Source organism: Notothenia rossii (assembly GCF_949606895.1).
Source record: "Notothenia rossii genome assembly, chromosome: 2".
NCBI classification, from domain to species: Eukaryota; Metazoa; Chordata; class Actinopteri; order Perciformes; family Nototheniidae; genus Notothenia; species Notothenia rossii.
In genome coordinates, this window is record NC_136904.1 from 79,419,605 (window position 1) to 79,435,068 (window position 15,464).

The 15,464-nt window shown below is 42.0% G+C and overlaps 1 protein-coding gene across 1 annotated transcript in view; it reads left to right on the plus strand.

Annotated features, from left to right (window-relative positions):
* The window catches only part of igf2bp2a (insulin-like growth factor 2 mRNA binding protein 2a), a 46,003-nt gene that overhangs the window by 23,447 nt on the left and 7,092 nt on the right, over positions 1–15,464 (plus strand). The window contains exons 3-12 of the mRNA XM_079664541.1: positions 2,182–2,230; positions 3,319–3,370; positions 5,337–5,400; positions 6,579–6,866; positions 7,298–7,432; positions 9,613–9,735; positions 11,460–11,595; positions 13,388–13,525; positions 14,049–14,117; positions 15,159–15,275. Of these exons, the coding sequence (XP_079520667.1) occupies positions 2,182–2,230; positions 3,319–3,370; positions 5,337–5,400; positions 6,579–6,866; positions 7,298–7,432; positions 9,613–9,735; positions 11,460–11,595; positions 13,388–13,525; positions 14,049–14,117; positions 15,159–15,275 (1,171 nt within the window). The remainder of the gene's footprint in view (positions 1–2,181; positions 2,231–3,318; positions 3,371–5,336; positions 5,401–6,578; positions 6,867–7,297; positions 7,433–9,612; positions 9,736–11,459; positions 11,596–13,387; positions 13,526–14,048; positions 14,118–15,158; positions 15,276–15,464) is intronic.

Below are 15,464 nucleotides of genomic sequence, written 5' to 3' on the forward strand. Positions count from 1 at the left end.
AAGAGTACAGAGGACAGCATCATGTAGTCCAACATTACATCAAGGTTACAGATGGCAAATCAATTAGCAGGAACACAATAGAGAGCCGGGCCCTGAGACTCCACGGGCTTTTGAAGCAGACTGCGCTGAATGAAAGGAGCTTTTAGTTTCCATTTTGGTCTGCTCGGGGATGCCAACGTTTGGGGCTGTTTTGAGGTTTGGAGTTGGCCTAAAACAAGTTTCAGCTATTGGCTGCTTTTGGACAGCAGGAGGTTGTTTACTACGTTTAAAAAGGTGATGTCTTTTGGGGCTACAAGCAGTTTTTTTTTATCGGTTTACCCTTGTTTGGATAACGGTTGCCAAGAGAGATCTTTCATCGAGGCTCTCGCTTTAAACCACCGTCAGCGACAGAAAGGTTGCAGGCCACCTTGTGGTAGGACCTGCTGGGAATTGAGAGTTTCTATTTTCTGGGCTTGCTGTCTGTTTGTTTGCTTCTGTAGAAGAAGAGTTATGTTGTGTTTTTTTATTTAGAAAATAATTTGCCCTGGAACATTTTAGTTGGTGTCGGATTTAAAACATTTTCAAATGTTTGTATAAGAGTTTTTTGTTTTGGTTTGCTTGGCTAATAATCAGTACTAGTAGTCTACTCATTTATTAAAGTTGAGATGAGTGAATCGATAAGTAGAGGAGGGGAGAGGAGGGACCTAAATCTGTGATGCTGTGTTTCTCCTCTTCTTCTTTTTTTTCAATCCAGCAGCACAATCAGAAAGAGTCTTTCATTCATGTCCAGCTGCGGGCTCGGTCCTCTCGTCCTCTCCTCGCTGCTGACAGGAAATTCTGACCTGCGTCTTTATTTGTGAAAAATTGGCAAATTTGCAAAAATTAGATGAAGAAATGTTGGTGGCAAGAATGAGCTGTGTGTGTGTGTGTGTGGGGGGGGGGGGCTTTTTTCCCCATCCTCCTGAACTTGGATCCACCTCTTGTTATTGGTTTTATTAGCTTGCCTCCTCAACTTAATTTCTGTCCCTCAGTCTTCCACTCTCGCTCCTGTAATGCCCCATAATTGTCCTTAAATGATTTTTTTTGGGATACGGTTGTTAAGCGGTGCGGCTTTTTGCTCACCAGCCTCTCTGCTTTTTAAATCAGCAGCTCTCATTGCGGAGCAGGACTCTCTCACGTTAATGTAGTTGTTAACAGCCTGTGGTCAGCGGGCGGTTTGTGTGGCTGTGCTGTTTGCAGTGACACGCTCGCTGCAGGCTGAGTGGAAGTCTGTGTGGAAGCTCTGGATCCCAAAATGACCAGGGAGAGGGATGCTGTCCCATTTGGACGTCTATCTTTCTGTCTTCTCTGACCGACATGTTTTGATATAGAAGAAAAAGGGGCGGTTCAGGGTTCAACTCAGGGTTTAATCTTTGTTGCTCATGACAAATCAAATATACAAAGATGACAAGGAATAAGAAATACATAGAGAGTATTTTATATATATAGAGTATTTTTTCAAGGAATACATTGAAATCTTGTTTATTTATTGAAACAGGATTTTTTTCTTTCTTAATGACAAATGATTATTTCGAGTGACCTCACCTTAAGTCATGTAGAATTTCAGCACAAGTTTTGTAGGTCCATTTATTTTTATTGATAAACTTAATTAATCTGTGACTTCTACTTTTCATCTTATTCTCAAATAAAAATCACTTTTTAATTATGAAATGTGCAATAACTCCTAGTATTTGCTGTGTTTCTTTTTCTGATACTCATTTTTATCAAGTTATGTTCCATCATTCTTGTTGTCTTATAACAGACACTTTCTTTTTCTCGTCCTTTATGTCACTTCCACGTCCTGTAGTGAGTAGTAAGAATAGCACCAGTAGGAGGGTGTTACTGAGAGGCGCCGGCTGCTGTCTAATAAATGTCTTCACCTACATTTCCCTCAGCAGCGCTACAACAGTGCTTTATGAAACTGTCTAACGAGTTGTAGATGTTTAAGAGTTAAGATTACACTGAACGATTTCACACAGTACGCCTATGACTCTGCATTTCTTCCCACTAAATGTCTCTGCTTCTCAACTGTGTATATTGTATATTTTGTGAGTAACGTTTAGATTTTCAGTACACACAACAGATGACTGTAAACTCTCAAGTGTGTGAGTGTGTGGTTCAGGTCTGTTAAATCCACTCCGTCTGTGTCTCTCATCTCTGCAGGAGTCGTAAGATCCAGATCCGGAACATTCCCCCTGATCTACAGTGGGAGGTGTGTGTGTGTGTGTGTGTGTGTGTGTGTGTGTGTGTGTGTGTGTGTGTGTGTGTGTGTGTGTGTGTGTGTGTGTGTGTGTGTGTGTGTGTGTGTGTGTGTGTGTGTGTGTGTGTGTGTGTGTGTGTGTGTGTGTGTGTGTGTGTGTGTGTGTGTGTGTGTGTGTGTGTGTGTGTGTGTGTGTGTGTGTGTGTGTGTGTGTGTGTGTGTGTGTGTGTGTGTGTGTGTGTGTGTGTGTGTGTGTGTGTGTGTGTGTGTGTGTGTGTGTGTGTGTGTGTGTGTGTGTGTGTGTGTGTGTGTGTGTGTGTGTGTGTGTGTGTGTGTGTGTGTGGCCCAATTGTAGCTCCAGGTAGTACATAAACTAGTTTCCAGACTGTGACTCAACTCCCTTTTTACTGTATTTCTCTGTAGACTTCAGTATTTGTGTGCTTTTATGTACTTTTTTGTTACTGTCTGAGTGACACTGTGTGTGTATGCCTGAACATCTGTCTGTGACCTTGCGAGGGTCTGAGTGTCTTGTTTTTCTGTGTGAGTGTCTCTGTCGTCATGCCATCTCTCAGGTTGACTGCTTTCAATACAGGTTGTCTACTATATGCGTCCTTGAAAACTTACAAAGCTTCTCAGACATTAATGGAAGGCAACTGTCTGTTTGTTTGACAAATGATTTATAACATTGCCCAATCAGAGTACTTCCCTTATTTTTTAAGCAATATGGCATACTGGTAGATTGAATATAATAATATAATCAATTACTCAAATCAATGTGTGTGTATGGATCTATATATACATGTAGTGTTATATAAAGGGGTGAAACATGTGTACATCTAACTTATAAGCAGTAAACTATGTAAACTTAGTAATAGGCTCCGATTGGCCCAGATAAGTGTGTGTGTGTGTGTGTGTGTGTGTGTGTGTGTGTGTGTGTGTGTGTGTGTGTGTGTGTGTGTGTGTGTGTGTGTGTGTGTGTGTGTGTGTGTGTGTGTGTGTGTGTGTGTGTGTGTGTGTGTGTGTGTGTGTGTGTGTGTGTGTGTGTGTTGAACTACAGTGGCTGTAGTTGTGTTGTTGACCTGCTTTCACTTCTCCCTCAGGTTTTGGATGGCCTGCTAGCACAGTATGGTACTGTAGAAAATGTGGAACAAGGTAAGGAACTCTTCCCTTCCCTGTTTTTTTTGCACATCATCTGGATCAAAGTGTTTAATGCACATGTGTCTGTTTAGCCACACACACACACACACACACACACACACACACACACACACACACACACACACACACACACACACACACACACACACACACACACACACACACACACACACACACACACACACACACACACACACACACACACACACAGACCTCCCAGTGAGTCAAGTCTCCCTTTGTGACTTCCTCGTCACCATCATCCCACACACCCATTATCTAAACATAACCCATCTCTGCATATAAATCAGCGTTTATCTTTTTGTCTGTCTGAGCACATGTGTGTCTTATAAGTCTGACCCAGGGAGAGTAGAATTATGTGCCGCCTGTATAATAAGTACTGTGTATTTCCACGGCTCCCCCGGGACATCTAACTTATAAGCAGTAAACTATGTAAACTTAGTAGTAGGCTCCGATTGGCCCAGATAAGCACCCGTGTGTGTGTGTGTGTGTGTGTGTGTGTGTGTGTGTGTGTGTGTGTGTGTGTGTGTGTGTGTGTGTGTGTGTGTGTGTGTGTGTGTGTGTGTGTGTGTGTGTGTGTGTGTGTGTGTGTGTGTGTGTGTGTGTGTGTGTGTGTGTGTGTGTGTGTGTGTGTGTGTTAATGCCTGTACGTGCTTGTGTGTCTGTTTTGGGGAGGTGCACTGTGGTAATGAGGGAGGACACTGAAGGCGCCTGTGGTGAGGCTTTTGTCTGATTGAGTATGTGTGTGTTTATGTGTGTGCGCAGGCTACTCAGCCCGACTAATGTTTTGCCGTCTACACACACAAATAGTAAACGTGCACACACAGGGACAAACAAACACACACATACAAAAATAATTACACTCTGTGCGTCAAAGCAGCCAACAGCCACCCACTGTAATCATGACAGGTGCTAAAAGAGAACTTACTCCACTCAGAGTTTCCCAGGCGCTGCCGTAAAACAGCCCATTTCATCCCCAGCGCAGCGTTTCCTCCTCTTCTTTCTGCTTCAGTCCGGCTCTCGAACATCAGAGTTGCACAGTAGCAGTGTGTGATCCTTATTCGCTTTCTTTGTCTCTGTCCAACTTCCTGTCTGCCTGTCAGTTTCCCTCTGCTCTCTGCCGCGTGCTCTTGTCACGAGGTGAGGGTTTTGGAGGCGTCCCATGTTCTTGTGTGGCATGGTGACGGCTGCCCGTGGCGGAGCGGGACAGCGGGCGGGGCAGAGCTGGCTGTGAGGGACGGGCACCGTGCCAGACTGCCCACTCCCCCTGTCTAATCCAGCTGGGCACTCTCTCTGGGTTTAACTCTTCCAAACCTGCTGTCTGCAGCTTTAGACGTTTTTGTTCTCAGAGACCTGATCTGATATCTATTTTTGTTTCCGACACAAAAAATAAGCCCACTTTAAAACATTAGTTTTACTATTTATTTTGCATGTCTTTATTTTTCTAAGATATTTGAAGCATCTGCTGTGGATGTTTTTTCAGCCAGCTTTGGTTGTCAGTCAGCACAAGCAAAGACATCAATATCAGTGCATAGTTCAGTCTTTTAAAACATGTGGGGTCCCAGCGGGAATCAAACCTGTCGCTGTGGTAGAGATATCTCTGCTCTGAGCAGCTGTGCAGGACAACAAATCTGCACTGCATTATCACAGATTACTTGCTTCGTTTAGGCTGTCATGTCAACGTTAAATCTGTTATTGTGCAAGTGGCAGAGGGGCTATTGTGTTTAGCCGCTGCTGTCTGTAGAGGCAGCAGCGCAGCCTGGAGGGAGGCCAGCGTGTGGGGATGGCTGTAATGGATTCACTCAGACAAGTGGCTCTTTGGGTCACCGCAGAAACCTGGATGCATGTCTAACTCACCTACAGCAGCAACAAAACACAACTATTTACATTTATTTACTTTATCTCATGTTTGCTTTTTGTGTGTCTCTGTCTTTTTTTACAGTGAATACTGACACAGAAACAGCAGTGGTGAATGTTACATACGCAACCAAGGAGGAAGCTAAAGAGTAAGCAGCACGAATAATGACTCTGAAGTTATTTAGTTCTGTTTTTTCTACCACAAGTATGCACTCCAACAGCAACACAAGCAGCAGTTCACCCACTATTTATGTACTGCAAGGATTAAAAGAGTAAGGAACTGGAATACCCTCCTTGGCAAACTTCCAATTGTACACATGTGTAATTAAACATGGTCACATCCAAGAAAGTTACTATTTTTATCAGAAAAAAGCATTAATACACATTACGCTAATTGTATAATAGGATAGAATAGAATTGGGAGGGATGAAACCCTCTTTAATGGTCACACATGCAGAGCACACAGCACACACAGTGACATGTGTTGCATTTAACCCATCCTAGTACCAGGACTCTAGTACTAGGAGCAGTGGGCAGCTATTGTACAGCGCCCGGAGACCAATGGGAGTGAGGGGGGATGGGGGGTGTCCGGTGCCTTGCTCAAGGGCACCACGGCAGGGCAGGAGGTGAACTGGGACCTCTCCATGTAGCAGTCCACACTCCAAATGTAGGTCTGGTCGGGGACTTGAACCGGCGACCCTACAGCTCCCAGTCCAAGCCCCGACTGACTGAGCCACTGCTGTACATTTCCCTCTGCATTTCCCACACTCAGACATTTTTCTTACCAATAAACTGAGCTTTTTGAAAAGGCTAAATTGAGGTTAAACCAGCTGAGACTCAGCAGACAACAGAAGTTGTGCAGAGGGAGATATTGATACTGTTTTATATTTATAAGATGCTTTAGTCTGAAAATATTGTTTTTCTCTTTAAAACATTCAACAATTTATGACAAACACAATCAATCTAGTTTTACAATAACCTTTTAAATGTTAAAATCATAGTACATTTCTTGCACAATCAAAGTAGATATAATTTCCCCCTTTATATTTTGTAACTTTACATTTGTATTTCCACATGTATATTTTCCACATGTTTATTTTTTATATTTTGGATTGTTCATTTCTAGTGTTTTAATTTCTCTTATGTACATTGCCTTGTCTTTTTATGCTGCTGCAACGCAAACATTTCCCAATTTGGGATCAATAAAGTACTAATCTATCTAATCTATCTATCTAAATGAAATATCACACAAGGAATTCCGCTGAACCCGTTTACTGTAATATAATACTTGACTTGTTTCGCCTCCACCTCCTGTTCCTCCCCACAGAGCCATTGAGAAGTTAACAGGGCACCAGTTCGAAGACTACTCCTTCAAAGTGTCATATATCGTGGACATGGATGCTGCTCCGCCCGACCAGGCTCCCCGCACGCGGCGCGGGGGGCGGTCCTCCCGGGAGGGCGGCTCTCAGCCCGGGCCCTCAGGAGACTATGGCTCTCTCCGCACCAGACAACACGACTTCCCCCTGCGCATGCTCGCGCTTTCTCAGTTTGTCGGAGCCATCATCGGCAAGGAGGGCCTCACCATCAAGAACATCGCTAAACAGACCCAGTCTAAGTGAGCAGACTCTGGTAGTCCTCTCTGGTTCCTGCTGTGTTTGTCTTTCCTGTTTTCTTGGCTACACTCTAATTTTGTTATGTAGACATGACATAATAATGTAGACAATGTGGCACTGTGCCCAGGCTTGCATTGTTAAGACCAGTTGTCGGCGATATAATGCAAGATAGCACACAATAAATGCTTTAAGTTGTACAATTTTGAAAAGGAGAAGCTCAGGTTTTTCACGGAGGGTTTACTCTGAGATATAAATATTGTTATATACACAACATCCCATTGTAACATTTACTTCTCAACATCTTGAAAGGCTTGTGTGCTTTCAGTCCGTAATGCACAACAAGACAAATGTTATTATGACTTTATACTCTATCCTCCTTCTTTGTCCTTCTCTACTTTGTGTTTATCTCTCTGTCCGTCTCTCCCTCTCTCAGGGTGGACATTCATCGGAAGGAAAATGCAGGGGCAGCAGAAAAGCCCATTACCATCCACTCAACTCCCGAAGGCTGCTCCGCCGCCTGTCGCATGATCCTGGACATCATGCAGAAGGAGGCCAACGAGACCAAGACGTGAGTCTGCACCTTGACATGCACAAACATGCATACACACACTTGGATGTTGTTTATGCAGGGCAGGTATACACTCCAGCAGGGAGATAAGCCATAATATCTGCGGGGCTGTAATCTTATCCTTTAACCTGCCTGCACACCTTTTAATCTCACTGTGCATTCTCTCGCTTGGACCACTAACACAGTGCACACGACACACTCGCATAGGAAAACACGTGACCCCAGCTTAGCATTTAAGAAACAAGGCCAATTTGTCTAATTGAGCTTGACACTTTTAACAAGACACTGCACCTTTAAACTCTTTGAGCTCTGCTGGATCTGAGTGTCAATGCCCAGCTTGTATTTGTATTTATTTGTCAAGTGTGTTGTTTGTCGATGGGGTGCGTCCACTCACTAAGCGTTGCTTGAATTATAAGGGCTAGATTCTTCATTACTGCATACAGAAAGATTATTTTGCTTCATTTAAATATAAAAATGTTCCCACAGACTTGCAAGATACGTCCTAGATGACATGACACTTAAATTGGTTTTGTCAAAGACTGTTTATTTTTGTTGTTTTGTTCTTGTCCCAAGTGTTTTCAGTCAGTGTGGTTTCCCATAGAGCCGGAGAATGGTTCAGGCTGTCGAGAGGGATGATTATGGCTCTTGAGCATAAATAGATTTTTTCTAGCTGTTGCCTCATAGTTATTTCACAGAGATATCGATTTTCTAATCTTTTCTCTGCAAGGAAGCAAATAAGCATATTTCCTAAAATGTTTAACTATTCATTAAAGTGTGAAAATTAAGAAATAGGTTAATGTTTTTTTAAACTGAACGACAACAGCCTGCATTAGTGAGGCTGTCGTTAGCTGTAGTTAGTTAGGCTGTAGCTCCAAATGCCACCAATATTTTCCTTTAAATGGAAAGAAACTATTGGAAGGCGAAAGACAACAAACTCTAGTTCTTGTGTTATGTTAGTTGCTTAGCCATATTGATGTGACGTAATGAAGTAACAATAAATCAGTCTGCCTTATCCACCTCGAGAATTTCACTCTAAGATCAATATTTATCCTATCTGCCAAATCTCTCAAAATAGCCTCCACCTGTCGCTGCCTGGGTGCCACTCCTTCATAAATTGTAAACATGTCACCTCAGCCATCACACCCTGTAATTTTACTGAGCGTAAGGAGAGAAAAATGTCAAAAAAGGGATCAGAATGAGTGCTTTTGAGACATAATAAGAGACTCTAACATCAAAATAAAACAACCATTATTTTTTCCATCTGTGCACCAGAATAATTCAGGGTTTTGTGGAGCCATAAAATGGAAAATTAACTTTTACGGCACAAAATACATTTCAACTTACTCTCTACTTCACTGAAAAAATACACAGCGTACACAAATTATGTTTTTGTCCTGAATATGTTTTTGTATCCATCTACCTCAAAAGCAAGTGGAAAAATACCAAATTTCCACTGTGACACGAAAGATGATAAGTGCATCATTTCTCAGTATCAAGCTTTCTGTATGATCATATTAGTCTTTTAATTTTGTATTTGAAAAGCAACATTATTATTTATACCTTCTGCTGTGTGCTAACTATAAGAGGTGATGCTAAACAGTTCCTTAGAAAAATGTAATAGGAAGTGTAACACACTAGAACTACTGACAAACTGTATTGTTCCCCCTGAGGAACATCCTAGCTTAAAAACAAGGAAATCATTAGGAATTTATATTATGATAAACATTACAAAAACTAATATAAAGCAAATAAAACTGGTCAAATAATGTGAGACTCCGGTAGACAATCTGCTATTTCACGTTTTTTACACTGAGGGACTCCAGCACGTTAGATCTCGTTTATTTATACTCTGATTTACTCTTCCCCTTCTATTACCAGGAGCTTTTTCTGAGCTGTTGTTGTTGCTGATGTCCTTGTTTACTGTAACTATGCTAAACAGTTCTTGCAGCAGGAAACGTCTGAGTTCATGTGGACCAAATCTCTCCAAGAAAACGAGTTTAGAACTGATCTTCTTCCCTGTAAAAATCTGGCTATTTTTTTATATAGCGATATTACACACATCATTGAATATAATGTCTTACATTCATATTCACACATCCTCACACCACATTTGTGACACTCACGGAAACGTATCTTCTCTTATCTCTCTCTAACCTGAGTGTTTGTGTTTGTGTGTGTAGGACGGAGGACATCCCTCTGAAGATCCTCGCCCACAACAGCCTCGTAGGGCGGCTGATTGGGAAGGAGGGTCGAAACCTGAAGAAGATCGAGGAGGACACAGGGACCAAGATAACCATCTCCTCGTAAGCCACCTCTCCTGTTGCACCCGTTCTCCTCTGTCACTGGCGCCCACGTCAATCTAGCACCTTCAGGAAATCACAGACTGGATATTTAACTACTTATGAGCACTTTGGACTAATATTAATTTAACCAAAACGCAAAACCTGCTGGGATTTTACTTCTTAGACTAGAGCCATACCTTTCTACAACCGTTCCCGTTAGCCGCTCTACATGTGGTTTTACTTATCTGAGTTGTTAGGGAGTTGCTTATAGCTCCTTTGCTCCAGAACATGATATTAAAGGCGGTGATTACCCCCCATTTAGCAGGATATGCTCGCCAACCTTTGATCATTTAGGGCTAATGAATCGCTCTGTCTCTGTGAGCTGTGTGGACGTAATGAGCCTTGAGAAAGAGACGGAGATGAGGAGAGAGATGAAGAGAGAAGAAGAGAGACCTTGTTTAAAAGAAGCAAACAGTACATCTTGTGATAGAATATCTAAATGTCCACGATCGCTTACATGATTCATTCATTAATAGATGCAGTTGTTAGGGCTAAAGAGTTTGAATCCCAAACCTTCTGTGGTTCATTTTAGACAGATTGAGTAATGTTTTGGCTGCAGTGTTTTGACACTATTGCTGCTTGTACAACGTTTTTTTTCCTGCAATAATATTAAGCAAGGACAAACTAGTTTTTAAAATGAACACTGCAGCGATCAGGACGTCATCTGGTTTCTCTCACTTTGGAAAAGAAAATTGCAAGTTTCTGATGTGTAAATTGTGTTCAAATGATTTATTACGACAGGGAAGGTCATATCATTCTAGATGATGATGATGATGATGATGATGATGATGATGTGAATTGGCCACATTGAAACCCTTTTAAGTTGCATTATGGGAAGTGCAGGACCCAGTGTTTTTGGAGCATAATCTGACATCATGCTGTGTCAACGAAGACTTGAAGAAGACGATTGAGAACACAATATCATTAAGGTCATTTTTATAAAGGTCTTTATTTTTTATCTTTAAGATTTTATTGTGGATTTTCAAAGACATAAATAACAAGAAAGGCAGCTATACTATACAAAGACAGTGCTCTCACACCTAAAAAAAACTAAAAAACAATAACATAAGGGACAGGGGGTGTTACAATGTCATTTTTATTTTATGCATGCTGCCCATGGTCTAGTACCAGTACATGATTTACTCGGTAACACAAATATACTTTCATTATTTCTATTTCTTTTTCTTTTTCCCCCTCTTCTAAATGTTTTCTCTTTATTAGTCTCATTTTTTTTGTTTTATTTGGGGTTTCTTTTTTATAAAGGAGAGCAGCCGAGATGGTTTGGGTCAAGGAATGACCTTATTGTTACCCAAAACCTGTTATTTATTCTACCCTATCAAAATATAAAAGGAGGCAGCTTCTTCCAGACTTAAACGGCTGAGAAAGTCCTCCAGCCATTGAGTTATGACATTTTGAAATGTTATAAACTAATGGACTCAAGTGTGAAGATCATTTTGTCATAGACTTGAATACAAACTTATTTTGGCAACCTGTGGATAACCCCTGATAAAATGCTAGTTAGTTTGTATTTCTTTGGGTGTTTACCGGTAGTTCAAATATTACTCCTACTACTACTTTAACTCAGTCATATCCACTTTCTGATAAAAAGTAGTGAGCAGAGTGTGAGTGTTTCTGTGAGCTGCATTTGCATATACTAATTTATGTGTGTGTGATCTCCCCTGCAGGTTACACGACTTAACCATTCACAACCTAGAGAGGATCGTCACGGTGAAGGGCACCTTGGATGATTGTTGTAAAGCCCAGGTGGAGATCCTGAAGAAACTGATAGAAGCCTCCGAGAACGACATTGCTGCTATGAACGTAAGCCGAGCCTTAAGGTTACCATCTGCAGACCTCTTCTACGATCAGGGTGCGTGCGTGTGTGTGTGGTTATGATCTCAGGTTGACTCACACAGACTGACAGGTGAACAGTGAAGAGGGAGTGATGATATACTGTAGGATGATATCGCTTTCCATTCAGTGCATGTTACCACCAGCATTAGTAATACCCTTTGTTGTGTGCTTGGTAGTTGGATAACAGTAAACAGTTGCTGAATAGCTCATCAGTGAGTGTTTGAGCACAGCATGTTAACAAACATGTGTGTGTGTGTGTGTGTGTGTGCCTGTTCCACAGAGCCTCTGACTCACGCTCACTTCCCCGCTGTGTGTGTCTGTGTTCCCGCTGTAACACACTGCGTTTCCCAGCATCCATCTGATATCTGTAGGCCGCTCTCTCACCCAGCTCCTCTTTCACACTGCCTGGATGATATCAACGGGGCAGAGCCAGCGAGAGAGGTCGACCTCAGAGGAAGAGAGATAGTGAAGATGATATCACAGGCTGCACACTCCCTACAATACAGAGATGATTAATGATAAAGTGTGTGATTATGCTCTCTATGATGAGCAGCAGTTACTCCAAATGACTATGCCAGTATCTTAGCTGCTTTCACATGAGCTGCCCATGTTGTTAATTTTTATCACCTAAATATTGGTGAAGAAATAATCATCAAGAAGTACCTCACCGCATGCGATTAAATAGTACAGGCTGGTGAGAGCAGTGCTGGCAGCTGAGTGCCGACTCTACAGTTAGCGGTGAGGGCCATCTAGCGTGACACTGTGGATATTACATGAAGCTTTCTGGGAAAAAGGAAGTGAAAGAAGGCCGTGTGTCTCTGCACGGACATGAAACCCTGAGGGCTGCATTTTTCGTCGTGCCATCAAAACAGCAAATATCCCCGTTTACCGCCTTCCTCTTGGTCTCTAAATTGTTTATTCAGCTTGAGAAGTAGGAGCATTTTCTCCATCCATAAATGTATTCTTAAAATGATGCATATTTTTTACTGTAAGTACAACACATTTATTTGCTCAAAGCTGATACAATTGTAAAAATATGCCTGTACTGTTTAGAAGCGCACACGTTGACTGTTTCAGAGGGCTTGTTTTTTTCAACCAACAATTCAAATATATTAAACTAGTATCAGAGTCAACAATCAAAAATAACCAACATACTTATATTTCAGTTTAAAGATTGCTGGATTATGGCTAATTGTTATGGATATATAACACATCCTAAACAACAGTCAGGTTCATTCCTGTGTCAGATTACCCTTTTGGTAATCAAAAAACATTTGGGAAATTATTGATGTTTATTTATCAATTAAACTTACTTTTGACTTATTTTAAAGAAATAATTGGCATTCATCCTCCTTTTTCTCTTTATTTCATTTTTATTTGTTCCGTTCATGGTATGCACAACCTAATGTATAACAATTATTATGCAAAACATGTCTCATGTTTATCACTTATTAGAGGTAGTTTTCTTTTTAAGGTTGTCTTACTGGAGACGGATCTTTTTGATTTACTGTCAAATGTATCAGTATGACTCTTGTTGCAGCAAGGAACATAACCCTACTGCCTGGAGACATACAAGTCCAAGTTAAACCCTGTTTAATCTGATTTGCTCCTTTAAAGAAAAATGTTTTAAACACATCAGTGAAAATTGGTTTAAAAATAAAATACAAGAAGAAATGATGAGACCCATTTAAAGCCTAATGTATATCTTTTGTGTAGTTTTTTTCTTTAAGCTAAAATCTTCCTTTCTTGTTCTGCCCAGCAACAGGCCAACCTGATCCCAGGCTTGAACCTGAATGCTCTGGGCATCTTCTCCTCCGGCCTGCCGATGCTGCCCCCTGCTGCCGGACCCCGCGGTGTAGGGTCCCACATGGCTCCAGCAGGATACAACCCATTCTTAGTGAGTATGCTCTTATTTCACAAAACCATAAAAGACGGTGAAAAAAGAATCTAAAATTATTGTTTTGTAATGATTTTTCTGCTGTTGTTTTACCCGCCCAGTGAAGCAATGCTCAGCTCATGCAGGGATTAGTTTTGATTTGATAAAGCAATTTTTTTCCAACACGTGGTTAACCAGTTTTCCCCTGAAGTGCTTTTTAAGAAAACAAAACAGTGTTGACTCAGGTATTCTTGCAATATATTGTATACAGTCTGAAACCACCAGAATTCCCCCATCTTCCGCACAGATGAGTCAGGATGTCTGTAAAACAAAGTCTCCACTCATTGGCTGACGAGGACGAGCCACAGTAGTGTGAGACATTGTGCGAGAATGTATTTGCATGCTTCATAGTCCAGAAAGTTAGTGATTCACTGGCAGTTTATGCCCCTGAAATTCCCCCTAATAGAAGCTTGAGTTGAGTCTGTGCATGTGTCTGTGAATTTGTGTTTTTTTGCCATCTGATTGGTCTGCTTGTCTCTTTCAGAGTCACTCTTCACATCTCAGTGGCCTGTACGGGGGTCCTCCAGCAAGTGCCATCACCCACCAGCACTCAGTATGTTCTCTTATATTTTGCACTTTAGTCAATTATGCCCTGTGGATCTGAGACCTAAGAACTAATTTCTTATTATTGTATGATGCTAAAACAGTATTTATAAGATTTGAGAGCAAGTTGAGAGCACAATAAATCTTTGAAAAGCCTCAGGAAGTTACTTATGGTATACATGCTGCCAAAGTAGAAAGAAAAAGAAGCAACACCAAATGGACGGAAATAAGATAAGAAACCATGACAACCTCTCGGTCAACGTCTATGATGAACAGACAGTCTGGCATTTTTGCGTACCATCTCCCAGCCACCAGGGGTGGGACGTTGCGCGGTTCGCTGCACCGAGGAGCGGACAGTGTGAGCTGGGATCATTTCCTGCTTGCTGCGTGGGGTCTGCAAGACATCGCGAATGGACGCGGGAAGGGGGACCCCCATCTGTGAGGCTCCACTAGCACCCGTACCTACAGTGTAAGCGTGCCACAGTTTCGCCGCTGCGAGGCTCCACTAGCACCCCCCTCCTCCCCCAGCGCGTCACAGTTTCGCCACCGAGAGAGTGTGTGTGGGAGGAGCTCCACGGATTGGACCATTTGGAAAAATCTCCAACGAGGCGTTCTGGGGCAGCATAGACAGGTCTTTTCTGTGTTAGTGTTATTCGCTACAGGGTGTACTTTGAGGGTTTGTGACTCTGCAGACCGTTTACATGCATAAAAACCTTCATAACACAAAAGGGGACGGGTAATAACTGGAAAAGCATGACATGGGACCTTTAAGAAAACAAAACAAAGAGCACCCATCGGCCCTAATAGGAAATATTCTTTTCACCAAACTAGGGTGGGATGTTTACCCAATGAGAAAAGACTTGAAGAGAGCTCAATTTACCTTTACTTGCATGAGGTGTCTTCTTTTTTAGGCATCTCTTCGAGTATCTGACAAGTTAATTTAACAGGTTTGACTGTTTGGTAGCTTTTAAATGTCTCTCCCATTCAGCAGTAAAGTTGAGTAATAGTGGAGTGAAATATATCTTTATTTGTGACTTATTTTTCCCCACAGACTCCAGAACAGGAGGTTGTCTACCTCTTTATTCCAACTCAGGCAGTCGGGGCCTTGATCGGCAAGAAGGGCCAGCACATCAAACAACTCGCCCACTTCGCTGGAGCTTCTATCAAGGTGGGTTTTTCAGCCTCAATAGAGCGCTGACTTCAATTTGAAGGGTGGTAAAATAGGTTGTCTAACCACCTCTGATCAGCGTGCATCGCATTGTTTGAAGGCTCACATCGGGCAGTAAGGTGAAGTTAACAATTTGCTTGTCCGCACTGGCAGGTTGTTAGTTATTAATGGTCAAAAAAGGAGTTACGC